General features: G+C 47.8%; 1 protein-coding gene across 7 annotated transcripts; it reads right to left on the bottom strand.

The window, feature by feature from the left end:
- Positions 1-27,020, bottom strand: LOC122178308 (galactosylgalactosylxylosylprotein 3-beta-glucuronosyltransferase 1-like). Of its 7 annotated transcripts, XR_006178275.1 has the most exons (7): positions 26,929-27,020; positions 9,624-9,772; positions 8,801-9,339; positions 7,239-7,535; positions 6,735-6,842; positions 3,871-4,031; positions 1-3,308 (listed from the first exon to the last, which is right to left on the bottom strand). XR_006178275.1 is itself a non-coding variant. In XM_042868427.1 (6 exons), exons 2-5 carry the CDS (start codon positions 9,733-9,735, stop codon positions 6,756-6,758), a joined length of 1,032 nt encoding a protein of 343 aa, XP_042724361.1. In that variant the 5' UTR covers positions 9,736-9,772; positions 26,929-27,020; the 3' UTR covers positions 1-3,308; positions 6,735-6,755. The 7 variants fall into 7 exon arrangements, 6 of the variants coding, with proteins under 6 accessions (XP_042724361.1, XP_042724356.1, XP_042724357.1 ...); XM_042868427.1 differs by lacking the exon at positions 3,871-4,031 and having other exon boundaries at positions 8,801-9,336; XM_042868422.1 differs by lacking the exon at positions 3,871-4,031 and having other exon boundaries at positions 26,929-27,019.
- Between the last annotated feature and the right edge of the window lie 201 nt (positions 27,021-27,221).

Genomic DNA, 27,221 nt, shown 5'->3' with positions numbered 1-27,221 from the left:
TGGTGCAATATTCACATCATATTTAATAACGCTCTTGTACCATTCAATATAAATAAATAACCATTAAAAATTACTTCCTTGACATTCTCCTTCCTCTTTCAATAGTATTTTCTACAACAGGAAATGTTAGGAATATTTATTGGTTGGTGAATTGGATGGATGTCAGAGAACATGAATATCAGATACTAATACGCTAGTAAAAAAAACAGGTACTGGGATGCCTTCTCTTTAAACATTTCAGGCTTGATGTGCAGCATCCCTCCTTTATTGTATCCCTTGTTCACTTTCCTCAAAGCTTGTAACTTCTGCTGAGCTCTGCTAGCAAAAAGCCCTCTGAATTTGTGCTGTCTGTCCTCACCTACCCTTTGCTGCTGCACCCTGCCTGGCAGCAGTCCTCACTGTCTTTAGTCTGCTCTACAGGGTATTTGTAAAAAGAGTATTTGTGCTGGAGTGTTCAGAACATCTGTTAGCCTGAAACAACAGCTGCGTGCACCACACAGTCCATACAAGGTCTCAGTCCTATACAATTTAGCATCTGGCAGAATTTCCTGATTCACAGAATCCCTCCTCCATAGGGTCAGGCTGCTGTGAGACTGGTGTGTGACAGGGCTGATCTTGTGAGCAGCTCAGAGCACTGAGCGACAGTGTGCTCCTATCACTGCAATCCGGGGCCCCAGGGGGAAAAATAGGAACAATTATTTTGCTTTTATATAGAGAGACATCATCTCTAAAAGCATATATGCACATCCTTTGCAATGAGAGCATACCCTCGCTACAAACATCCACCTGCAGCATCAAAATCCCAAGTAGGATATCCTTGATACTGAAGGCCAGGGAATTAATTACCATATCCCCTCCTTTTCATACGGGTAGAATCCCTACCCATCTGGGAGGGGAAAATGGAAGATCATAAATAGACTCCTTTATTCTCTTGCTCTTTGCTCACGGATTAAAACCACAAAGAAGGGGACAGTCTTCTATTAATGGTGAGTGGGATCATTAAGCCAGTCTTTCCGCTCAGTGGCAGGGATGGGTCAGCAACACCCACTGGAGCACAAGGCCCATTACCTCATGCAAAGAGGCCAGGGCACGAAGCTCTGACAAACAGAGAATGAAAAGTGCTTGTCAGGAGCCAGGCTTCCTCCATGCTACCCAGGTCACATATATGCCAGACTTTACACTTGCTGTGTAAAGACCTTTCTGGGGTCACAAGAAGGCACAGTTTTTATGGCCCATTCAGTACTACTTCAGTGCTGAGACAGTTTGCAGGGAGGCCAGGCCACACTGAGCACAACCACCCTCTCTCTGCTCTCAGCCTCCTCCTTGTTTCCTCATGCCTTCCTCCCCAGTGGGAGACATCTCACTCCCTTTGCCCCCTCATGCACTCTAATCTCACTCCCACAGCAGGATGTCTGCATGCTAGTTCCACACTAAGGGAACACAGATCAACAATCAGATATCCTTCCAAGAGCCCCCTTCACGAATGCCTCCCAACATCCCATGGGGACTATCTACTTGATTGAGGCACTCCTTCGCACATGTTTTTACCTCACCATGATTGCTCAGGAGCCAGAAACTTAGTGCCACCCACGTCTTTTGCATAAAGGAATAACAGTTCCTTTTGCTGTACTTCCCTCCTTGCTGTGTTTTTGATTATTTTGCTAGCTTAGGATGCCATTGTAAAGAAACCCCAGACAGCAAGAAGCATAAAGACATTCAGAAGTGAATGCCAAGCTCTGTTATTCTGTGAGCGTCTGGGGTGAGAGGGGAATTGTTCTTTCCTCATGAGTATGTCAGATGACCTAAGTTAAAAAACAAAGTGAAGCAAAGAACGGGCAGAAAAGATTGCAGTATAAATAAATCAACAAATAAACATATCCTGCCAGCCCAGAGTTTCTTGGGCAGGGGGTGGCTTGATTGCTCATGATTTTTCTCAGGCTATCAAATCCTTGATGCATTTTTGAATGCTTGAAGCCTTGTTCCTCACAGCCTGAGTGAAGATGGTTGGCAAGGTGTGCTCAGAGAGGTTTTCGGGTCAGTCAGGAAATCTTCCTGCAAAAAGTCAGAGAGACATTTCTCCCCATGCACACATGGTACAAACACTTGTGCTTTTAACCCAGTGCATTCTTCCTTTGGTCCTCATTTGCCACCTACTGGTCCATAGGCTGCCTTATGTTTTATCAAAGGAAAGGAAAACCGTTCTAGATAACGCTGTCTTTTCTCCCTCTTCACAGGGCCAAACGTGCTATCAGAATTCAACTGGAAACTTGACAAGTGAAATTGCAAATGATTACATCTGTGTGCTCAAGATACGTTTCCCAATGATGATCCCTTTTCGACGTTTCTCGATGTTCACACAGGAGACGACTGCAAGCTCAGCGTTCTTTTCCTAAGCACTTCTCACCCACCTCCACTCCAGAAAGGTGTCTTTCTCCCTGGAGGTTTAGAGAACAAATCTGTATTCATGAATTGAGGCTACTAAAGTGCCTAATGGTACTGCAGAAGGAACAACATTTTCAGGTCCACTCATCTCTGCCCCTGCTTGACACTCTCCATACTGGGACATGGAGGGATGGCCTCTGAGGTGCAGTACCTGCCAGGTCACCCTGAGCAGGAGACAAACTTCATCCAGAAGGCACTGGGCCTGGGAACTGGGACAGCATTTTCCAACACAACCTGCAGTCAGGGCAGTTCGAGTTCTCAGCTGAGGCACTTCTGAACTCCTAAACCCAAAATGAGGGCTTCCAGCACAGCTGTTTCCCCAGTACCAAAAGCTGATCCATGCGTGTATCTGAGGGGGAGCCTCTCTCAGGCTAGCTTTGCTTTTAAGCTATTCTCACTGAGAGCATACCTCAGACTAACAGATCCACATCTGTGCTTTTGCAACAACTCCTGTCCTTGAACCACAGCAGCTCACAGCTGCTGTCCCAAAGTTCAGGTTTCACAGTATGCCAAGAGGGATCTTCAGAGGCACCCGCACCCGTGGTGGATTTCAGCCTCTGTGCTGGCACAGCAGGGAATGGAGATCATATCTAAAACGTTTCCTGTTTCATGAATAGTTAAAAGCACAGTGCCCACAAGGGAAGGGAGGCACACCTCTCAGCCAGTGTATGGAGTCAAAGTGGAGAGCTGTAGGATCACAGGGAATGCATCCACTCTGTCCCTGCTCATTGCCACCTTCTGGGGAGCAGGAGCTGATCGATGTGGCTACATTCGGGGGCATTTAGCATCCTCCAGTGGTAGAACAGACAGGGTGCACAGTTGCTGTGGCTGCCAGCAAGCTTCAGAACAATCACTGCCCGCTGCCTCTGTTAAAACAAACACAAGGTGAAGTAAGAAAGAGATAGAAATCTCAACATCATGTCAAGTAGATCAGGGCAGGAGAGGCGTTCAAAGAGAGTTGTCCCCTGGCTCAGGTATACACTAGGTAGCATCACTAACCAGGTTTCTCAACCTTACAGCCGCAGGCTGGGGATGCAGCCAAAATGCTGTTTGTTCTATTTGCACTGCAGGGTCCTAGCAGGGATGTTCTATTTATTAATTAGTAAAAGGTTTTGAAGGATTTTTTTCCCCAGTAAAATCATTATCTCAACCTCCTTTTTTTGTTGCCTTTTTTGTTTGTTTCTAAAGAAAGAAGATAAGATTTGAAGAACCCTGTTCAATCTGTTTAGAAGCTCTGAAATGGAGGTGAGTTTCTTTCCCTATTTCCAAAAATCTCAAGGCAGCAGAAGTCCTAAGTGAGCTCATCTCTCTCCGATAGCTGTAAACACATGGTAGCAAAAAGAACAAGTAAGTTTTATAACACCAGGCTTGAATGACAGTTTTCAGGGCTTTAGCAAAGAAAAGATAGAGAGCAAAATTAATCCCCACCTCTGCTCTCAGGAGCCACAGTCTGTTTTTCTAGGGAGTGTGGTTTCAAACGAGTTTTCAAAGACGTAGACTGGGAAAGGTTTTAGATCTCACCCAAGATCCTCAATCCCAACACATCCAAGATCAGCCCTAATGGCTCTCAGGGTGGAAAAATCAGAACTCTAGTGTAAGGAAAAGAATCTTTGTTAAAAAAACATTGAGCACTCCTTTTTCATTTTGTTCTTATGAAAAGGCAAACTGTGCCACATGCCTTATTTTCCCCTCTCTGTAGGTCTGCTCTGATGGAGTATTCTCCCCATGACTCATGAATACTGCTGTGGTTCAGCTAGACACAGCCAAGGGCAGCGGGAATGCTGGCAAAAAAGAAAGCAGGCTCCAGCTGGGACAAAATAACCACTATTTATGCAGTACCTGCTGAAGCCTGATCTTTGCAGTTTACACAATCAGCGGATCCCTTCACAGTGCATCTGTGGCAACCCAGAGAGCAGAAACATGTGCCAAGAAACAATGTATGTGGTCTAACTGGTGATTAATAGAGCACCAAAACCCACAAGCACCAAAGCCTGGCTCACGTCCACAGGTGCTGAAGGGGAAAGGGATTTCTGAAGGTCTACGACTCACCTAGCCTGATTTGATCCTCAGTGAGGACAAGCTCCCAAGAGAAAAAGACAGAAACATTCTCCCCATTGCATCTAACAACAGAACATTCTCAGGGGATGAATTATACCTCTTTTCTCAGCACTAGCTCATCTAGATTGTGTCTGTCAGGCTTCTGAAGCTCAGCAGCCTCAATAGTAAGAGCCTCCAAAATTCAGTATAGCTGTCAGCAGAGGTATCAATTTAAAGCTTCACAGGGGGTGTGGGTGTGGAAGCTGATGATTTTGCTTGACTGCTCCCAGCTGCATCCACTAAGCTTCTCAGGGCAGCATATCTAATTTGAAGGTGCCTCCTGGAGTGGATGCCTCCTGCTCACTGGGGTCAAAGCAGCTGCCCCACAGGGCAAGTGATGATGGAGGAAGGGTTGTGGGCACGTTTTCCACTAACGCAACTGGAAAAGCTCTTTTAAAATACACAGAGTTGACTGAACGCAGATTCTGGCTTGAAGACACAGGAGAGAATGGCTCTGGAAAAGGGTGTTAGTAAATAAGTGGCTGTGTCTCCATCTCCCAGATCAGTTGGTTCCCTTTCCCACAACAATCTACAGAGAGCCATTCTCATGAGCATCTAGATGGATGGCTGAGTGTTTGGCCATGGAGATGGGATGAGGATGAAAGAGAGATACATAAATGCTGCATTCATTAAAACATCATGTCTACTCTCTGCACCTGTTGTGAAGCAGTTACCCCCTCCTCTAGTGATTAGGCAAGAACTGGTAAGTAGCCTTACCTGTCTGAGTGCTGTTAAGCTTGCTTATCCTTTACAGAGTTAACTGGAGTCCTTATGAGCTGAACTTGGACAATTGCACCTTTAGTTTGGAGCAGACCCAGCATGGCTGGATCTGTAATATGAACCCATTACTGGTAATGGATCACACAGAAGTAAGGTTAAGAGAGGTGCTGCTGCCTAAGCACAGGTCTAGCATGATCTTACGATTGCTAGTATATTTGAGATTTTTATGAAAAACTAGCAGGTGTGATAGAGTTTGTGCCCTACAGGAAGGTCAGGTAGGATGCCCCAGTGTCCCTGGGCGAGAGCAGGTTCTGCATTTAGGCAGCTGTATCCCATGTCTGCTGTCAGCTGTTGGATGCACAGTCCTGGGATTGCTTTGCCCCTCGTATGGCTGTCACTTGGAAGACGATGGGATGATGTGGAAATGCTGAATGCAGCTACAAACAATGCACACCAGATTAGTGCAGAAATTGAAACATGCGCATATGTCCACATACTGGGCAGTCAGTTTTGCCTCCCCAGGACAGCTCAGATAAATATTGGGGTCAGGACTGAAAACAGCCCTAGAATATCTTCCAAAGTAGGAATAAATCATTCAGCATCCTCTGTCTGACCACAAGTAGAAATCATTACAGAAAGAGCTTGGTCCTCCTAAGTTAGCAACTTTCATTCTTTTGGAACATTTGGGGTAGCAGTCTGCCAACAGCAGACATTAAGATCAGAAAGCATGACAGCTGACAGAGGAGGTCATGGCTCCTATGAAGCCTGTCCATCATCACTTTCTAAGAACATATCACTGAATTCTTATATATTCATACCCTCACCTATAGAAGATGCTATAATCCCTCCTCCTGCTGCTGAACTTTGCTCTGTGGACTGCGTAGGCAATTTTAGTGCCTGTTTTCCCTCATCAGCAGATGTATTCCTAGCTCTGGTAATGCTGATAACGAGTTCCTCAGATCATGACAGTCTGCATAGGTTCCTGTTTTGAGATGGTCTCAGTGTCTACCAATCCTTCCACGCAGCATCCACACCGTGAAAGTTCATGTGAGATAGAAGCTGAATGTGGATAGATGGAGCACTGCAGAGGTGGTGAGGCTGGTGGGGCAATGATCTCTTTCCACTCATTGCAGAATAATTTCCCATGAAAGGAAGTTTTTAAACCTGTCAGAAACTGGGGAGCAAGGAATGTGGCCTACCATTGCTGCGGTAAACCATGAGATTCTTCTGTTGTTTTTCTCTGCCTGTATGCAAGCAAAGCTTCCGTGGAGACTGCATGGAGGCATAAATGCACACAGAATGCAGACAGGCAGTAAAGATGAGGATCCACTTCTTGTGTAAAGGGTGACACGATAAGGAAGATATCAGGGCTACCGTATATGCTGTATTATTTCTTGAAAGAAATAATAACAAAAGTAAAGAAACATGCACAGACTATTTGCCTTGCCAAAACCAATAAAGACAAGGGTACTCACACTGGGGAGCTGTCTCTCTGCTTACACCTCCACCCTGGGGTCTGTAAATCCACGCTTGCCTTCGTTAACCAGAGTTGGCCTCTCAGTTCTTGTGTGCCAGACCAACACCTATAGAGAACCAAAAATTGTTCAGGGCTCTGATGCGTGAGAACAGGAATCAAGACAGGGTCTGGGGGAGGCTTTACAGGTGTATGAAACAATGACAGGTAAAAGAGAGCCTTTTGGACCAAAACCCCGCTCAACCCTCTCCTGGGTCTCCTAAGCATGAATTGCATGGAAGAGGCTCTTTATTAGAGTGCATGGCACTAGATGCTCCTCAGCACTCCCTGAGCCTCTCATCTGCATAGCATTTGGCAGGCCATGCCTGTCTGGCACGGTTTGGAGCTGAGGTGCGCTGGCAGAAAGCAGGCACAGGGGAAGATGAATAGAGCATGGCAGGAGGCCATGAAAGCCGCCGGGATTTAGAAAGGGAGATATATTTTCCAGGTCTCTTGTCCTGCTCACCTTTGTGCAGTTGGCTGCTTTGGGCTCCAGCCCATCCATAGTCACTAAATCCTTCAGCAGACTGGTTTCCTGGTAGCCTCCTTTAACTCCCTCCAGCTTGAAACTGGCTTGAGGCTTCTCCAAGATCAGCTTGATGCTGATAGCAAATCCAGCCATGTCAATAGCAAAGGGCCGATTAGGGTCAAAGACGGTTTTCCATCCCACCACCTTCCCAGCTGGGCTCAATTTTGGGGATTCATACCGCAGCCCCCCAACAAACGCCACCGGCCAGACTGACACCCTCCTTGTGTAGCGCATCTGTGTGGCAGAAGGAAACAGTGCTGTGAGAATGTAACTCTACGATGCTTTTCCCAGCCCATTAGTATGCCATCCTCTGTTTTTATTGGCACCCGTCCTTCCTTGTTGACTTCATCTGCAATTACATGGCTCTAGGCAGCACAGGCTGAAAGTGGCTCTGAGCAATCCGATCTGCTCAGTGCAAGGAGTTGGACCAAATGACCTTTAAAGGTCCATCCTGAAATGACTCTATGATTCTGGGAAAACCTGTGGTTTGCTGATTTCATCCGAACTTTTATCATTTTTTGTTAATAACTCCACTCACTCCACCCTCATTCAAGTAACCTCCCTCCCTGATGCACCTTTGTCCTCCTTTACTGCAGCTTTCCCTCATCCTTACTCTTCCATCCACAGCTACTTCTTAGAAGAGCAACTGAAATTACTGAAATTGTCATAAAAAGGACTTGGAAATAAGTCCTTTTAAAAAAGGATGAGCTTAGCAGCCACCTAAAAATTCTGAAAACTGGAAATGTGTTCTGAGGCATAACATGGTATTTTGACTGGCGTATAACAGCCTGGCTTAATTTGGTGACAAGGGAATTTACTGAATAATCATTTTTGCAAGTTTGTGATAGATTTGGCATCTCACAAAAGCCAGATTTCCAACAAAAGTCTGGGCAAGGTTCTATGATCCCAGGGGCACAGCTCTGCTGTGGTGGCTGGAATTCAGGAGGACAGGAAAGGACAAAAAGTCTATTAGAAAGTCAGTAAACGGTTCTACTACCCCCTGTTCATCACACTCCTACCAGAGCACAGATTTATGCTTTGCCAGAAGTTTATCATTAGTGCTTATTTAAATCAAGTCAGTTCCCCCTGAGGAGAGGTACATATTCTGGGGTATATATACTCTGATCTCTATGGAAACAAACCTGGCAAAATGAAGCTGCAGTTGGAACAATGTTATGTGAGCGGCTACTCACGTCTGCAGCCTCTACCATGGCAGATGTGCTCTTTGCTCTTTCAGCCCTTCAGAGGGTGGCTACTGGTTCAGCTTAACTGTGGGTTTGTAGGGCTTATATCTGCCCTATACCCAGCTCCCACAGACAGCCAAGATAGAAGGGCTCCAGGCAGCTTGCCACAGCTCATACCTCCCAGTTAATGACTAAAGTGCACATGGTAGCCCTGTCTTACAGGTCTTAGAGGCCTACAGCCTCTAAGTTCTGTCCTTAAGAGGCTTTTGCATTTGTATTCTGTTGTTCTGTCCCATATAACTTTATGGCTCTTACCTCTTCAAACAGCTCCAGGCTGTAAGTGTTATCATCATCAGCAAAATACACTACCCCTTCTGGTGGTGCTGTGTTGCTGAAGCTGTCCCTCAGCCAGTGAAGCCCCAGGTTCCTCTGCAGTGTCCCCCGTGGGGTGTGGGATGGGATCCAGGACAGCCCCAGCTTCAGGCTCTTGGGTGTCTCCACATTGAGGTGGGTGAAATTGAGGCCTGCCTTCTCCAGCAGATTGGACACTAGGTTGGTCCTTCGGGGTGAGTCCTCCACCACCACCCAGTGCAGGTTCTGTACATGCAGGAAGGTGTTGGCCAGCCGGGTCAGCTCAGCTTTTTGCACTGGCCGTGTGTAGGTAGGGGTGATAACGAATATAGTCGGCAGGGTGTCTGACCATGGGGGAGGCCTGGAGTACACATAATTCTGGATGACTTTAGGTGTCGCCCCTATGCTCTGCTGCTGGCGAATGCATGACGGGAAGCCTTCTTCTCTCAGTGCAGACGTGCCATTGAGGAGAGCTTTAGAGGTCACGTTCTCATCTGTGTCTTCTGAGACAAAGGAAGGAAGAAGAAAGACGTTAGAGAACTGAGCGCTGCAGAGCTGCCACCTCTCCAGGGGATGCTGAGGACTTATCTTTCTGAACTCAGTGCTGAGCACATCAGCTTTCTCTCTCTAAAGCTAAGCTAAGGAGCATGTTTAACATACTCTTAGGAAAAATTTGGGTGTGTACTGCAGGCAAGTTTGGTCCCACGAGAGTGAGTCTTCTATGGAAGACTCACACCAACAATCGTCACAACCACAAGCACATTGACAGCAGAGCTCTTGCACTTACTTCTCAGCAGGCTGAGGTAGCGGGTGGTTGGGTACTGGTGCCACAAGGTTAGGAGAAGAGCCCATGGCAAGACAATCAGGAGCGTAGTAAGAAGGTTTCGTCTCCTCAGCATGCTGCAGAGAGCTTCCAATACCCAGGCATCTCTCTACCTTTCAGAACAGAGGAAGGAGTAAGAACTCTGAATTATCAGTAATAAAAAAAAACAGTAGGAGAGTTAAGTCTACAGGCCAAATAACCACGATCAGTTTGCTTGGAGGGAAGCATGATAAATGTTGGGTTCTGATCTAGCAAAGTATTCATCTAAGGTTAGGTTCACAAAGAGCCCCATTAAAGTTACAGGCCTAAACCATCATCCAGTTGCCCTGGCCAATTCCTGTGCTACTGAACAGTAGTTATTTATCTGTTTATGTTGCTGTAAAGCACCTCCTGCAACCCCACAATGAACCCACTGTCCTTGACTTAGAGTTCACCTTGCAGAATCTGAGGCCAGAAAGGACTGTTACTTGCTCCCTTCCCAGGGGGAATATTCATTCCTGAGCTTAGAGGTGAGCATTTAATATGCTTGTCCTGTAGGCTTTTTAAAAGCTACATGCAAGACTTGCATTCCTACGTAAGCAAGTGGGCAAAACCAGAAAATGTCAAGATGCCCAGCATCTCCTTCAGACCTGTGGTTTTATTTCGTCCTTATACAGATGCATTGCTGCAATCAGTGATGCACATTACTGCATGCTAAGTTTTGCCTCAGTCATTTCACAGTGCTGGTGATGCTTGCTGCAAGTTTAATTATTCCATGTGCCTTTCTACCCCTGGATTGCTATATTTGGCCACTACAGAATTTAGTTTAAATTACAGACTTCAGAATAATTTCTGTCTTAGTATTTCTGTAGTGCACATGACTAAGAGATCTGAGGAATTGAAACGGTTAACATTTGTTTTCAAAGCTACTTCTATAAAGTGAGAAAAACTAAAGGGAAATAAAGAGAAATTAAGGACAAAAATATCAGGAATAAGTAACAAGAGGTGGCTTATTTATAGATGGCCTGAGCTACAGTAGCCCTGTGCTTGATTGTTCACTTGATTGTTCACAGTTGTTGAGCACTTTCTGCTCTCACTGTAAGAAGTCAGTCTGCCTGGAAATGAGATCTGTGGCTGCTTGATGTAGGCATGCCTTCAACAAAATACACAACATTAATGATTAGTTTGAAAAATACAGACTGAAGTACTTCTACAAGCTATTTGTTCAGGGACATAACTCAGTGCTGTGTAAAGCCAGGAGGTGATGAGAACCCAGTCCTAGCTCTCCTGTTTGCAAAAGCCTTAACAGCTTGTGTACCGTCATAAGAGCATGAGATCCCAGAGATGATTTCTGGAAGGCCAGCATCAAATGTGCTCACTTAGTGCATATGGTGCCTTCTGTATGACTGTGACACAGCCAGGAAGGAACACTCTCCTCCAACTTCTAGCTTCTGCTTTAGTCTCTCTATCAGTACAAAATCTCCCACACACCAGAAACCAGAGCAGTGTTTCAGAAAGAGGGATCCACTTGTACTGCTGCAAAACAGTGGAAGCACTGAACAGCACAGAGCAAAGTCACGTGTTGTCATCTGAAGACTTTTTGTTTTCTCTCTAAGCTGGTTGCCTGATGTTTGATTGAGATACGCTATTGCTAGATTTTCTTCCTCTCTCCTTCTTGGTAACATCTGTAATCATTTTCCTCTAGGACTCCTTTCTAATGCCAAATACTCCTCCTGGTGGACTTCCTCCCTGTCACAGCGATGTTCACTAAGAGGCTGAAGGGAGTATAAAACCTCCATTTGTCTCCTGCAGAGAGATTTCTTTTGAGAAACAGCAGCCACACACCCTGCGGACTGGAGAGCTACTGTATGGCACAGCCCACCAGGCCCTCTTGCTCTCCTAGGCCAAACGCAATTCAAGGGAGAAGGGCTATGGCATCATGTTCATACAAAGCAAGGGAAGGAGGTTCAAAAGGGTTGGCTTTAAATTCCAGTTCTGTAGTGGGCTTCCAAGGTGTACTGAGGCCCAGTTATCTAAAACCTAACTCTTTTAAGAGACACATTACATGGAATGCAAAGGAAATTCCTTGCCCTCAATCTAGGCTCAGCCTACGGAAGGACTGCACTTAGAGAACTGTGTGAGAAGAAACACAACTACCAGTGATAATCCTTAATGCTCCTTACTGCACATTCAGGGAACACTGTGCTGGCTCGTCATCTATTTTCAAGCTATGGAAAGCAGACCGGGGTGCACAAATGTGCCACCAAAGAAATCCAGGCCCTAACAGAGAAGGAGGACTCTGGACTACCTCAGAATAGCAGCAGATGTGTTAGGTCCACCCTGGCTCCTCACTTCCTCTCGGATGCCTACAATTACAGATGGCCCTGCATTAGATCATGCAGCCACCGCTTCTTCCCTTTGATAAAAGGCCTTAATTAAATAGGCACAGTTTCTGTGCAGCTCAGGTCACTCCTGGAGGGAAGAAGAGGAAGCGGCTATGGCAGCTGTGTTACCAAAAAGCACAGAGGAGCGCAGATTCCCTTTCTAATTCTTTCCCCTTCTCCTCACATCCAGCCCCTTTCATGCTTCCCAAATGCTGCAAACAAGCAGAGATGCTGCCTGTGTGTGCAATTCCCCTGGTGCTCTTATTTATTTCTACGTGCACCATCTCTCAATTGCCTTTCTGCAGCATGCAGCGCTGAAGAAGGTAAGCCTCACACAAAGCACCAGGTCCCTTGTGAACCTCACAGGGGAGTCTGACTTTAATCACGTTTTCAGAAAATCCACCTTGGGATATGATATTTTCTCTTAAAGATCTTATCTCCTCTCCCCTCCTGCTGCCCCCTGCATCCATCATGCTTATGCTCTTTTGTTCCTTTCTATGTTTTTCATCTTCCTTTTTTAAGTCTTTAAGAGTTTTTCTTCTTCCCTGTTTCCAGGACTACAAGAATGCCCTGCCTACTGGTACTTTAAAGTAGCCTTTGCCTTCTCTCCGTCCCCACACAAAGATCTTTTGCATTTGTTTGCCCCACAAGGAATATTTCCCTCAAAGTGTCCATTAAAGCATCAGCCCATCCTCTTGAAAACACAGCATCAAAACACAGCCACATGCCAATGCCTCTGGGTAGCTTGTTGATGGCCCCAGTGGGGCTTCTGAAGGTTTACTGCACATATTTTTACCTACATTTTATAATTAAAAACAAAGTCCCCTAAGTGGCTCAGATTAATTGCATGCCTGGCTGGCAGGCATTACCCTGTGTTTTCTTGGCACAACCAGCTACTTCCCTTCTGCCTTTAAACCCATTCAGAGCAGATCCCATTAAATGAGGCTCAAGATCACAAGAAAAATCTGTGATCACCTAAACCAATCTCCAGCAATCATCTCGTAATTCCCGGCTTTAAGCTGTAGAGGGCAGGGACTGTCTCTTAATGTGATCACACAGTGCTGCACTGATCCCAACAGGAGCCTTCCGATGTGCCTGCAGTACAAATATTATTGACTGCACTCTTCTCCTCCCTTGCTATTTCCCCTGTCCTGCCTATTCCCCTTTCTTCTCCCTCTTTTTTTTTAACTAGTGTCTCCCTCAGCCCTTGTTTGTGTTACACACCTGTAATAACGTTAGCTGGATGTTTGATGGATGCCTTCAATATTCTGCTTGTAGCCTTCTTGAGATGTTTTCCAATTACACATCTCTCTTCTTAATTTCATCCATCAATCTTTCATTCTCCGATAAAAATAAACACATACACACAGAGTACAAAGCTGAGCATGATAGGGACAAAATGTTTCTGGTGCTACTCTTGGCTCCTGCTGTTTTGTCAGATTTCTCAATTCCTGAGACACAACAGCATCCAATCTCTGTTTAAGCCGACGTGCTGATGTAGGTGGAATTAATCTGAAAGGATTGGGGAGAGAGTAAAGAGAGAAGCACACGGAAGAGCCCAGCCCTAGCTCAGATTCCCCAGCCTGGTGTGAAGAGCATGATCTGTCTGAGGCTCGAAGCATCGCACATGACCGGTGTCTATGTCTGTTAGTATCACACAGAGCTTGGGAACTCTGAGATTTCAGTTCTGCTCCCTGCCTGTCTGATTCTGCATTAGAATTACACCCTGCCCAAGAAAGATTATTTCTGCAGCCAGAAGTAGCCAGTCTGTATGACCCGGGTTTGCAGCCTCTGAATGCTAGAGCCCCAGGGCTATCTGGCTGCACCGTCAGACGCTCTGCACTCTACACTGTTTTCCAAAAGAGACAAACTTCACAGCTCCAACTGTCCATAGGAACATCCAGCAAACGAGCCTAGAGTCTTTTTTAGGCAAGCACCCAAAGCAAACTAGCTGCAGCTGTTTGCAGCCCTTCCTGCGTATCCCAGGAGGAATGAACGAAAAAGGATGGGGATGTGGGGAGCAGAGAGGGGCAGAACTGGAGCAGAGCTGCCCGCAGGGTACAGATGCCTCTTCATTTCATGAGCCAAAACTGTCAACAGGGTTTTGAGTTTGTTTTGCCTGCATTTTGCTGCCTCTCCCCATCAGCCCCTAGCCACCTTGAGGAAGTCCATGCAGATTTCATGAGTTCCCTAACTCCCGGTGTGGGAGATGTGATGCTGAAGGCAGAGCGGGGAGCTTTCAATTATTAATGAGAGCGACCTCTCTTTAAACAAGGAATGCATAATTCATGGCAGGGCCGGTATTTGTGGTGATCAGCAATGGCTCTGTCTGTGCTTTGCTGAAATCCACAGGAAGCTGCTGTCCCCTCTCCCGCAGTCCCTCGGGTCCATCAGAGCCTTCAGCTGAAACTTCAATAGTGCTTAAAATCGCGACAAGCAAGGATGCTGCACTGGGCAGCCTCCTGCCTGTTACAGATGAGCTCAATAAAGTGTGAGGATGGATCCAGGGAAGCACGGAGATGGGTCAATAGGTTATTGCTCTGGGATAAGAAGGGGTAATTACTGCACAAGCACAGCCACCACAGGACATTTCTCAGCAGTGGGACTCCAGCCCTGAAACAGGTCTGCAGGCACGGCATCGGTGCTGGGCGGAAAGGACAGATCTGAAGGACAGCATCTATGGGCTCACACCAGCAGCATTTCTTGTGGAAACAAGGGGAGAAGGGAGGTTTGGCTTCTGCTCAGGAAATGGTTTTTTCTCCCCTAACCTTCAGTGGAACTGCGTGACTGAAAAGCAAAAAAGAGAAAAAAAAACAAAGGAGAGACAAACCCCCGAGAACTGTGGGTAAGAAACAACACAGGGAAGGATGGCCAGGTCCTTTCCCAAGGCAGGATGACCAAAGCTACCAGCAGCTGTGGGATTTCGAGGCTTGAGCTCGTCTCTCAGCATGCAGGCTCATGCAGGGACAACTTCCCAGGGAAAGTGAGTCACTCCTGGTGAAATAGCAGCCCATCTCAAGCCCCCACATCTTTCTCAGATGCAGCACAAAGCTTTGTCTTGCCCTTGCCAATTCCAATCCCCTTGCTGTATGGGACTGCTGTTAATTCAGCCTAGAAGCCAGACTCATACTTGAGGAACATAATGTGTGTCCCCCTTTCCCTCCACTGCCTGCATGAATCCAAATCAAGCATCTCCCTCCTGCCCTGGAGCCATCAGGTCTGCAGACAGCGCAGGGCACAGAGCATTGCCCTTGTCCCTTACCCTAGGGCTTGTCTCTAAGTCAAGAGGTCATGCTTTATATTGGCTTTTGTTCCAAATTTAAGAAAAGCAGAAAGCAATAACAACAAAAAAGAACCACTGGGGAAGATAATTAAATCTGCTGGAGAGGTCCCATGGGAGCCAAGACATTGGAGATAGCTCACTGTTGTCTCCAGGTAGATGAAGGGTATCCAGGCACTATCTGGGCTATCAGCAGGAAAGGAGATAACCCAGTTCTGATATAGACTAGACCTTGAACTTGTCTGCTAAGTTCAGCTATGCAGGGAGCCTTAAAATGCCTAAGAAAGGAGGTCTGAAACAGGTTATTTTTAATCAGCCTGGACCCAAGTGTCCTTCACAACCAACCCATACAACCCTCAGCTGCCTTCCCCGAGTGTCAGCGAGGGAAATCAACCCAATTCTGATTTCCCTGTGTCTGTACCACTTGTTCCTAAGCAGAACCATAATCCAGGGGTGCCAGAAATACCCAGGGAAAGATTGGCAGCTTGGGCCCAAACAGAAGCAGAAAGACCAGATGTCTCCTGGGGAAGCCAGCTCCTTCCTGAGAGACCTATCTGCATGGAGTTATCCTTTCCTGAAAGGAGCTCGTGTATTTACACTGAGACTTCTCTCCCGTGCTGCCAAGCACTGGCAGAACCAAGCTCTTTTTTAGACACTGATGACTGTCATAGAAAAACAATTTCCAATGTACTGGCATCATTTATACCAATACCTACATTATTAAAAAAAAAAAAAAAGAGGGAAAAAAAAAAAAGAAAAAAGCTTTCTTTTCCAATGAGGCAAAATAATTCTAGGGGAGTAAAACCAGTAGTGAATTGTTTGAAAGTGTGCATTTCATCCAGAGCTTTCCCTACTGCGTTAACAACTGATGCCTGTTCGGCAGGAGTGGGAGCTGTCATTTTACAGGTTTCTTACAAAAGCAGAAAGGAAAAACCCATGGTGTTTGCTTTCAGAGCTTTTTCAAAGATGGAAAGGAATTATTTTTTTTCAGAGAAAAGGGCATATTTGAAAGATAATTACATTTCACAGGTGTTTGTTTGGAGAGAAAAAAAAAAATCGCCTTAATCACAAGCTCCTTGTAAGGAGAGGAGGCCCAAAGGCCAGCACAATTCCTCTGGTAGCAGCCAGGATGCAGACGGGCTTTGATCTTAGCTGTGTGTCAATACAACATCAAACGTGGACCTCCAGAGGAACGCACAATCACTAATGCATGCTCTCAATTGATTTAGACAGCTTGTTTTCCCCCTCTGCTTTCAAAGGTAACGTCCAAATGCTCTTCCCTGCCGGACTTCTCAGCTGCTCCTAGGTAGGGCAAAGGAAACCAGAGGAGAAGCTGCTCTGGCTGAAGTTGTACTGCAAATGAGTGGAACAGGCTTTGTGCCACTTAAAACATGCTGGAGATGTCTGCTGTCTTCCTCAAACTGGTTGGAATACTGACATTTTCATGAGAAAGGAAGTGCCGAGTTGGGCTGAAGACTGGGGTTTCTTTCCCTTTCCCTTGCAGCCTTCTTTTCTCCAAGCTGAACAAGCCCAGCTCCCTCCCCTACAAAGACAGGCTGAGGGAGCTGGGCTTGTTCAGCCTGGAGAAAAGAAGGCTGCAGGGTGACCTCATTGCGGCCTTTCAGTACCTAAAGGGAGCCTACAAACAGGAGGGGAATCAACTCTTTGAAAGGGTAGATAACAGCAGGACAAGGGGAAAGGGTTTTCAGTTGAGGGAGGGGAGATTTAGGTTGGATGTCAGGGGGAAGTTCTTTACAGAGAGAGTGGTGAGGTGCTGGAACAGGCTGCCCAACCTTCAATGAGGTTGTGGATGCCCCGTCCCTGGAGGTGTTCAAGGCCAGGTTGGATGGGGCCTGGGCAGCCTGGTCTGGTATTAAATGGAGGCCCTGCCTGTGGCAGAGGGTTTGGAGATTCATGATCCTTCAGGTCCCTTCCAACCCGAGCCATTCTGTGTGATTCTGTGATTCATTTTAATGCTTGCATGTGTGCACCCTGAAGAATCAGCAGCTTTCCTTTGTGCTTAGAAACAATTGCAGGCAGATGATGCGCGCAATGCACCTGCAGCAATCCCCTTGTTTTTATTTGGGATTGCTGGCTGGATTACACAACCAATGAAATCATCATGAAAATAGTGTGCTGCTGTGCTGGTCACCCTGTAGATCATAGAATCATAATCACACAATGGCTTGGGTTGGAAGGGACCTTAAAGCCCCTTCAGTTCCGACTCCCTGCCATGATCAGGGCTGCCACCCACCAGAGCAAGCTGTCCAGGGCCCCATCCAGCTTGGTGCTGAATGCTTCCAGGGATAGGGCATCTACAACCTCTCTGGGCAATCTGTTCCAGTGCCTCATCACCCTTTGAGTAAAGGATTTCTTCCTAACATCTAATCTGAATCTCCCTTCTTTTAGCTGAAAACCACTCCCCTTTGCCCCGTTGCCATCAGACTGTGTACAAAGTCAGTCTCTCCCATTTGTAAGCTCCCTTCAAGTACTGGAAGGCTTCAATGAGGTCTCCCCTGAGCATTCTCCAAGCTAAACAAGCCCTGTTCTCTCAACCATTCCTCATAGGAGGGGTGCTCCAGCCCTCTGATCACCTTTGTGACCCTCCTCTGTACCCATTCCAACAGCTCCACATCTTTCTTACGCTAGGGCCCCAGACCTAGATGCAGTACACAAAATGGAGACTCATGAGAGCAGAGTAGAGAGGGACAATCCATTCCTTCTCCCTGCTGACCACCCTTCTTTTGTTGCAACACAGGATACAGTTAGCCTTCCCGGCCAGTGCTGGCTCACATCAAGCCTCTTGTCCACCAGAACCCCAAGTCTCTTCCCACAGGATAATACGGAACAGATGCGAACCAGCACTCGTGCACTACCACCAGAACATGTGGGCACTGCTGAAGTTAGGGGTGGAACAAGAAGAACAGGGCTTTGGTCTTCTTGATGGACATTTCTGCTGTTGTGGCTCTCTGAGCCATGTGAAATATTCCAGCTCCATAACTAGCGGAGATGGCCCAAAATGCTAATTTTGGTATTTTCCTCCTAATAAATCTTCAACAGTCATTAGATCTGCCACTTGCTGTGTGGTATCCAAGTGTTGTGCCAATGCTTTTAAAAACAAATGGAGAATGAAGAAATAAAGTAGCACCTAGAGAATTCTTTTGCAATAGATATACGTTATGGTCCACTGCTTGTTTTGTACTTTAAATGTCATAGCTGATCTGTACAGCTTGGGTTCAATTAAAAGAAAGACCAGGATGAAAAATCGAGAGAAAATTGCAGTGTTTGTCCTCTACCTTTTGTGGGTGAAAAAAAAAAAAGAAGAAAGGGAATGAAGGGAAGAAGTGGCACAAAGGTGATGGCTGGCATCCTGCTGAGGTGTTCTGCTGTCCTTCACTGTCCTCACAGGGGGGCTATTGCCACAGGTCCATAATTGAGTGCCAGGACATATGAGATCAAGGGATCCATATATGATTGATACTTTCTACTATGGTGAATGCCAGCGGAGCAGTCAGGACAACAGTCAAAATATCTAAATTATGCACCAGCTGCCAGAAAGTCACCTCATGTCTTGATGTAAAGAAGTTTTTCTTTGTGCAAAGCAGCTATGCAGGCTGATGAGCAGATGGAGCTGAACAACAGCAAAAGCTGAATACCCCATCTGACAGAAATCCAATCCTTCCAGAAAAAAACAAAAAGGTGCAGGTTTTGGTTTATGTTTTCCCATGTTGTGCATCAATGAAACGAAAGAGATTAGTCGGTTGGGAAGGCAAAGAAGGCTACTAGGGAACTGAGGAATGACAATCTCACAGCACAAGAGACAAACTCTGCTCTCTCTTAGAGCACATAGAGCTTGCACTCTCTTTGTGTTGTGTTCCGCGCTGACAAGTGAAAGCAACCTGGTTTGGAGGTGATGTCAGCATGTGCTACCTCCAAACCTTCTCTTGGGAGGGAGGTCAGCCTATGCTATGTGTACCTCTGAGTTTATCTGTGTACCTGTATGCTTCAGGCCTGGATGCAACGAGGGGATAGCACTACCCTCTGAGATGGTAAGTTGTTTGCTCTTCCTGTCCTTTCAGCTTGGAGCTCGATCTTTGCACAAATACCAGCAAGAAAACACTAGGAAGTGCTTCTCCTCAGCTCTTACATCTCTACACTTGGAAGCTGGTGAAACACCCTCCTTCCCAGCTCCCTTCCACATGGGGTACCAGCTGGCCTTGGGCAGAAAATCTGAGGAGCAGATACTTCTGGCCAGCAGGGAGAGGTGAACTTGGCATTCTTGGAGCCCTTCTTGGAGCTCACTTCAAAGGCAGATCAGGCTGCCCTGAAACATCAGGCCAGATAAAAAGCAGCCTTTCACTGACAGAAGTGGGCTGCTGCTGTACGTCTCAGAGGTGGAGTCGAATCTCTCTGTGGGTGAATCTGCCTCTCTTTGTGCTGGAGGAGGAACTGCCCTCTAGTTATCTAAAAGCTTGCTGAGCATCGGGTCAGTGAGCAGGCTCCCTGTGGAGAGCTGTGCTGCTAGCTATGGCACTGCACCACCAGAAACTGGATCTCCAGAAGCTCAGGAATGGCTTGAAACAGGGGTGGCAACTGTCTTTGCTGGACTATACACTTATGCTCCCAGAGCATATTTCTGGTTGCTTTTCACAATTGCCTTCCTCAACCGGATTTGACTGGAGAACAGTCTTTTCTTCCTGCAGTGAAGAGACTTCGCTCCACTTTACTAACTCTCTCCCCACAGAGGGATGCTGGGTGTTACCCAAACTGAGCCAACCCAAGAAACTGGCTTCCTGGTTCTGCTGCTGTAACTAATTTCTAGGCCAAGTGTGTTTGTCATGTGATGCTTAGGTCAGGACCCATGCTGGGCTCAGGAGAGAACTAGCTAGTATCAGATTTTAGCTGTTTGCTAAGTGGTGTGCACAAGGGATTACAAAAGAGCAGAAATCACATCTAGAAACTATTCTGCACCAGGGCTTAACAGCTACAGGGCTTGGTTTGGCTCCTAGAGAGATACAATCCCAGTGTGTCTTGGCTTGCTGGGCTGTGAACAAAACTTGCTGATGGCAGCTTATCTAATGCTGAGTGGGATCCCCTGAGTAGACATCAGCAGGAGGGTTACGGGGGTCCTCTGCAGCATTCCCAGAAGAGGCTTTTGATGGGATGCTACCCTTGTCTAGTAGGGTAACACTGCAACTGGGAATGCAACTGGGGAGATTGGTTCTCACATGTGAGCAGTAAGGAATTTGTTATCGAAATGGGGGACAAGAGAAGAGAGTGCCACCCCCTTGGGCTTTTTGAGGTCTACTTTTAGAAGCAACTTTTAATTACCTTTTCCCAAAGAATCCTTGGGGGTAGCCTATATTCACCCGTAGAAGTCTTCTCAGTGCAGAGGTCAGCAGTGATGAGCAGATTTTAATGAAGCAACCTTAATGAAGCCCTGTGCCTTCTCTTGTAATGGGTCTGTTGATGCGTATCAAGTAATAAGAGATTTGCTGTGTTTTCCTTAATGGTCCAGGAATTCTATTCTAACATAAAAGCTAGAAATGTCACTTTTGCTGTAAAGAGAGCTCCTGCTACAAGGAGCAGGCACACGTGCCTGGAGGAGGAAGAAAACTTGCTGTGGGCCCTGGAACAGGAGGATTTGCCAACTTGCCTTTGATGCTGCCCGGGCCCATGATCCAGCTTGGCTAGGCTTGTATTTGACTTCAGCAGATGCTGTTTATGGGCTTTGTAGAGGTGCACTGGGATAATCAGGATTTGTTTTCTGTTTGCTTGCTAATTTGAGACCCTGCTGTGAGATTTGGATGTTTCCGAGGATTCTATATTAGCCTTAATGATTAAAAAATTATTTCAATGCTTAGTGAAGAAGATGCATGATCTATCATTGCAGCCGCTTAGCAACGGGACTCATTAGGACATGTATTAGTGCAGAAAGATAGCCTTGCCCCCATGTCCTCTTGGAATGACTATCCGCTCATCTAAACAAGATGAAGGTCTTTGCTGGCCTCCTCCGAGGCCAGAGGATAAAGCACTCAACTGTGAAACAAGATTTCTCAGTTCTTTGTGTAGCATCTTCAGCTATGTGCATGTATGTGGTTCTGGGCAAATCATTTCACCTTCTTCGGTGCCTCAGTTTCCCCACAGGTAAGATAAGCACAACAACATTTAAGTACATTGGAATAAACGACTCTCAAGTGCCAAAGGTCACTACAAACAGAGCAAAGCAAAACAAAACAAAGCAAAACAAACAAAACAAACACAAAACAAAACCCCTTGCAGTGAATGAAAAGTGTTTAAGCCCTTAGGGCTGCAGCTTATACTGACCACACAGTATGTGTAGTGCTCCTTCCTGACGCATAATGTGGTTAGCTAATTGCAGAGAGAACAAAGATGTTCTCCTAGCCTCTCAACACCTGACAGTAGCCATGTAGAGGTGTTAAAATCTTGTTATCTGGCTCCAAAAAGAAAACAATTTTAGTGATAGTCCCTTATCACCTTTTACAGCATGCTTTCAAGACTTGCAAAGCCTGGCAAGTTTTTTTTTCTGGTCAAATTTTCAAGGAGCAAAGAGGGTCAGGGGCTGTAAGCTCACAGGAACACTGGTAAAAGTTCTCTTTGAGAGGAGTATTTGGTGCTTTTTATCTCCAGTCTTTCATTGATACTGTGAGGCAGCACCACGCTCCTTATGAGGAGGGAGAAGTGGGTATAAAAGGAGTCACTTTGGTCCAAGGTGTAAGAGCTGAGGTGCTCTTGGGCTTGCGGTTGGGTCACTGAACTTCATACCTGACAGCAAGCAAGAGGCACGGTCAGAGCATTAGAGCCCTCTCTCAGAAGATTGCCTAGTTTGCTTTTTTGTGTGTGTGATCCTGCTTTAAAGTTGCAGGAATGTGGCAGCACAGCACTGGCGCTCTGATTTGTTAATTCCATCTCATCCCACCAGCCCATGAAACAAAAGCATCTGTGTTTGTTCACGAGGAGCACATGAAGGGCCTCATTCATGTCCGAGGTGGAGAGGGAAGCTGGCAGATCGAGGCAAGTCATCGGTGCCCCCTTCCTTTCCACCTTTGTGTGGGTTTGGGCTGGGAGAAGGGTGCTGGGAGGTGGAAGGCAGCAGGAGGGAGAAAGTGAAGGTCATCCTCACGGTCTCCATGGGCTGCTTGGCTGGGCCAAATGGTGACAGGAGGGGCCCAAGTAGCGCGCAAAGCCTCTCAGTGAGGCCTGCATCCCCACAGTGCAGGGAGGACTAGGCAGTTGGATCCATTGCTGCCACTTGGGCTTAGCCAGCATTAGTGGCAGCCTTCACACAGGCTCACCCTCATGAACAGCATTGCTGCTGCTGTGGTCACAGCTGGGCCTTTAGGGAGCCAAGTAGTCACTCCTGCAGGGAGCCCAGCACTGCTGCCTAATGCATGCTACAGATATAAGCAGAGAACAATACACTACATACAACAGCCATAGGAGAAATAGTCCCTTACCACTTTTTACAGCATGCTTTCATTATGAGGAAGGATCAGTGTGAGACAAATATTAACTGTCCTACTCTATGGGGCATTGAGGGGCAGAGGAACCAGCAACCTCTGCTTGTGCTGGGCCAGGATAGGCTGTGCCACTTCGAGTGAGAGGTGCCAGGGGAGATCTATCCTGCAGGGAGCACCTTGCTTAGACCACTTCTCTACCCCTGCCCTTATAGACAGCATCTTCTGGAGTCAGGCTGCAGCACTGCACTGAGAGCATTCCTGCAGGGCATGCAGGGTCTGCAAGCTACTGCCTGCTTCTTGGCTTTTCCACCAAGCCCTCCCACACCAGGATTTCCTGGGAGCAATCCTGCTTTGCTAGCAAAACGTGGTTCCCATGCGCCTTGTACTCCCACACGCAAACCCATCGTGAACTTGCAGAAAGAAACAACGCTGTTGCCCTACTGCCATGTAACCAGAGCAGAGACTGTTTGACTGCTAACCCCATCCAAGTAATCCCAGTGCTCTGCTAGGCAAGACGCAGGCTGAATAGGGAATAAATGCCCACGTTTTCGTTGCCAAGGGGTAACATCCAAAGAACAGGACAACACAGTTTTCTTTTGTAATGCAGCATTACTCATAAACTGGCACTGCACAAAGTTGCCAGGCTGCTGGCAGCCTCTTAAAAGCAACAGCAGCAGCAGGGGAAGCGGCAGCGTGAGCACCGCTGGACCAGCTTACATCTCATCAGAACTTAACCTGAACCCGCTCCAGCTGATGAAAAACAAACCTACTGAGAGCTAAGTGTCAACATACAGGCAGGAAAACACATATTTTTTGCTTCTGCATAGAAATGAAAATAGGAAATGCTCTGGTAATCTTCACTCAAGCATGTCCATCTCCTCTCGTCCTTTGTCTCTCATTGATCAGTGTTGTCTGTTTCAGAAGGCACAAGAAATCCTATGCCAGACAACTGTAAGAGGTTGAAGCCTGAAGATTTAGATCTATTTCAAATGGACTGTCCTACCCGATAATGAATGATCTATTATCCATCAAAACGTCTCTTCCTGAATCCCATACCCAGCATCTGCAGCACTTTGCAGCAGCGAGTTCCGTATGTCACTATGCACTGCAAGGGAAAACATATTTACCACCAAAATGTTACCTTTTGCATTTTCCTGACTGCAATCCAGTTCCTTCAATAAAAAAAAAAAAAAAAAGTAATGTAGAAAAGACACATTCTTCCTGTTTGACAGAAACAACTGCTTTGTTTTTCACCCCAGCACCCCTCCTCATTTTCCTCCCTGAGCTAACTGGCCCCATCTTGAGGCATATCTCCGTGCACATAAGGCACTTGCAGGAATACGTGCCCAGAGCAGAGACAAATGGCAAGCAAAAGCTAGGGCTACGAATCCCAGCAATGTGTCACAGCCCTCGGAAATCATCCCTCACAGGTAAACTTTGTTCACATTTTATAAACTTGAGGAATTTGCAGAGTGCACTGCTTTTATCTTAGGGAGAAGGCTTTCAGCCCCCTGTGCTGCATGGTGGAGGAAGCCAGCAAGGCGGCCAATTGAACGCATAGGAACACAGACAAAGCAGATAAATGTGAGCTCTTAAGGGAAGACTTCTGGGAGCACTAATGTCACTTGAGAGGGAGCTGGAAGAGACTTCTCAGTGCTCTTAATTACGAGCCTGCACAGCTTAAAGCAGCGTGAAAGGATAAAGGAGCGAGTTCTTTATGAAGTCACCGACCACAGGTTGGAGAGCAATTTGGAGGCACATCGCAGCCTGGAGGGATGGGTTGGGACTGAGAAGAGGGTGATGTTAGCCAGAGGTCTCCTCTGCATGCCATATTTCATATTCTGTTACACCAGCAGCAGGTTTTAAACCGCAGTCCCGTTAGGCTGAGCTCTGCTTCTCAGAGAGGCAGCTGCTCCAATCCAATCTAACCTGGGGCTGTCTTGGCTCTGATGCTATCAGGTTGCTGTAAAGACGGGGTGGTCATACTGACAAGCAGTTCTGCATGTAGTCAAAGAAGTGCTCTCCATCACATGTGCAGAGCACCTGGAGGTCTCCAGATAGGGAGCTGTGGGGTAAGCCTAATGCTGATCACCAGAGAGACCAGAAGCACACAGGGCAGAGGGATGTGAGACTTTGCCAGGGCCCTGCAGTTGTGTTGGACCTGTTTTCCAGTCTGGTTTATTAGCACCTTGTTAGGTTTCCTCTTTTATAAGGAACAGTTAAGTATGAGGAGGAAGGGGACAAGTATCATCTTTCCTGCGTGCATACTGCAGAATAATGACAGAGCTTTCCCAGGGCAATTCTGCATGCTCAGTAAAGGGCATCTCTGGAGCCTATCAAATCCATCCTCCCTCACAGACACAGGAAGGCTTGCAGCTCTCTGTTCCTCCCCAGCAGGGATGTGCAGGGTAGTGACCTTCATCAGGGACCGTGTTGGAAAAGAGGAAAGGAAAGCAGCCTGGGGGAAGGCTGGAGTGAATACACTCCTAATAGGTACAGCTTTGCTCTCAGGCACTGAGGACAGACAGATTCTGGGCTGCCCAGAAGCAGAAGGTCTGCCTCCAGCATGGCACAGGCAAAGAAAAAGGGTGCTGGGTACATGGGAAGCACAGCCTCGAGCTGCCCAGTGCTGCCTCAGATGCTCTGCTGGGAAGATGCCACAGAACAGCACTGAGTGCTGGTCATAGAGATGTTCCCAGCTCACAAAAAGCATGTGAATTTAAGGGCTGTATGATATAGAAGTATTCTTTCTTGCATACATTTAGCTACACTACAGCTCTGTACAGCTCCCTAGGCAACAGTCATCCTAAACGACACTGTAACAAAATCCAAAGGTGCGGGAGCTTCACTCACTAAAAACCCTTCCCATGCGAGCAGGAGTCCTCAGTCCAGCTGCTTTGCTTTCTATCCCATGTCTTATGTTCCTTGCAAGTCAGGCTGAGGCCCTTCCCTGCAGCAGTGGCTGCGTCTCAACTGCACTCCCTGCCAGCTGCTTGGACCACTATGGAACTGCAAGGTTGCCTGAATGGTTTATCAATTATTACAATTATTATTACTACTACACTGTGCGTCCCTCCAGCTGATGGCTTCCAGGAAATGATGGAGCCAGTCCTGCAGAGAGCTGTCCTGGTTGCACGCTGTGCTGCAGGGCACAGTGGGAAGGGGCTGGGTAGCAGACAGCTGTGATGCAGGCTGCCACACACAGCCCCTGCCTGGCAACCTCTCTGCCACCCCAGCCTCACCCCCAGCACTCACAGCAACCCGTCTCACTGCAGAGCAATGGCAGCCTCCCTGCTGCTGGAATCCCATCCTGCTGCTTTGTGCAGCCACCTCCTAACTCCTTATGTGGTCCCCATTCCCAGCTTTGCCCAAGGCTCTCTCACAGGTACAGATGGCACCAACCTCACCTTTCATTTCTTTTCACCAGATGAGATTTGAAGCCCAACTCAGGCAGGTGACCAGAGTAGCCTGCACCCTGCTGTACTCCCTGCATAGATGCCCTGTGCATGGAGGCCTCCTCTGCACGCAGGATGCCAAAAGCACCTGCAGAGGCTGCATCATTTGCGCTCCACTACTTGCTGGTGGGGCTACGCGAGCTCCAAGTTGCAGCATGGCACTGATTGCCGGGCACTGCTGCTGTGCTAGAGATGCTCGTATTGACCTGCTGAGCCCCGCATCACTTATCCCGAATGTGAATGGGAACTGCCCATGCAGGCCAGTCAGAGGAGGTGCAAGGGACCAGCTTCTTCTCCTCACACCTGCTGGCTGAGGAGGGCTGCCTTTCCTCTCCCTGGAGCTGGAGCGACAGGAGGATGTGGGAATAAAGAGCCACTTTCCAACTCACCCAGCAGTACCCAATCCAACTCTACGCTCCTCATCCCCCGGCAGACACCTCTGCTATCCCGGCCCCAAATCCCGCTTGAAGGCTCGGCGGAAGGAAGCAGAGACTCTCTCCAGCCTCACCACCGCCGCCGGTGCCGGTACGCCGCTCGCTCCCATGGAGAATACCCCCGGTTCCTCCAGAGGATGCCCGAGGGAGGCGGGCGGCTGCGGAGACGCAACCCCTCGAAGGACCCCGACGCTCCCGGGACCGCAAGGTCACCCCCGCTCCCCGGCGCTGCCCGCAGCCCGCGTCGGGTGCTCACCTGGCGGTGGCGGCGGCGGGGCGGCAGCGCGGTACCGGGATGCCGCCGGCGAGCATCTCCCGCCGCCGGGCGAATGAGCCGCGTCTGTCCGTCCGCCCGTCCGTCTGTCCGTCCGTCCGTCCTGCCGCCGCGGCGGGCAGCGCGCCGGGACCGGCCCGACGGCGGCGGCGGCGGATCTGCCGGGGCCGCCCTCCGACGGCGGCGGCGACAGTAGCGGTGCGGTTACGCGCGGCGCGGAGCCGATTTAAGGCCACCCCGGCAGGGCGGGAGGGGCGGACGAGCGGGGCGGCCCG

Source organism: Lagopus leucura, unplaced genomic scaffold (genome assembly GCF_019238085.1).
Source record: "Lagopus leucura isolate 7727_CA_CO unplaced genomic scaffold, USGS_WTPT01 Super-Scaffold_100001, whole genome shotgun sequence".
NCBI classification, from domain to species: Eukaryota; Metazoa; Chordata; class Aves; order Galliformes; family Phasianidae; genus Lagopus; species Lagopus leucura.
This window is presented reverse-complemented; position numbering and strand designations above follow the sequence as displayed.

Coding starts and splice junctions, on each gene's coding strand:
- LOC122178308 (XM_042868422.1), bottom strand. CDS start 9,735: ATGCTGAGGAGACGAAACCTTCTTACTACGCTCCTGATTGTCTTGCCA. Junction 9,340..9,623: donor CTACCTCAGCCTGCTGAGAA/GTAAGTGCAAGA, acceptor CCTTTGTCTCAG/AAGACACAGATGAGAACGTG. Junction 7,536..8,800: donor GCCTGGAGCTGTTTGAAGAG/GTAAGAGCCATA, acceptor TCTGCCACACAG/ATGCGCTACACAAGGAGGGT.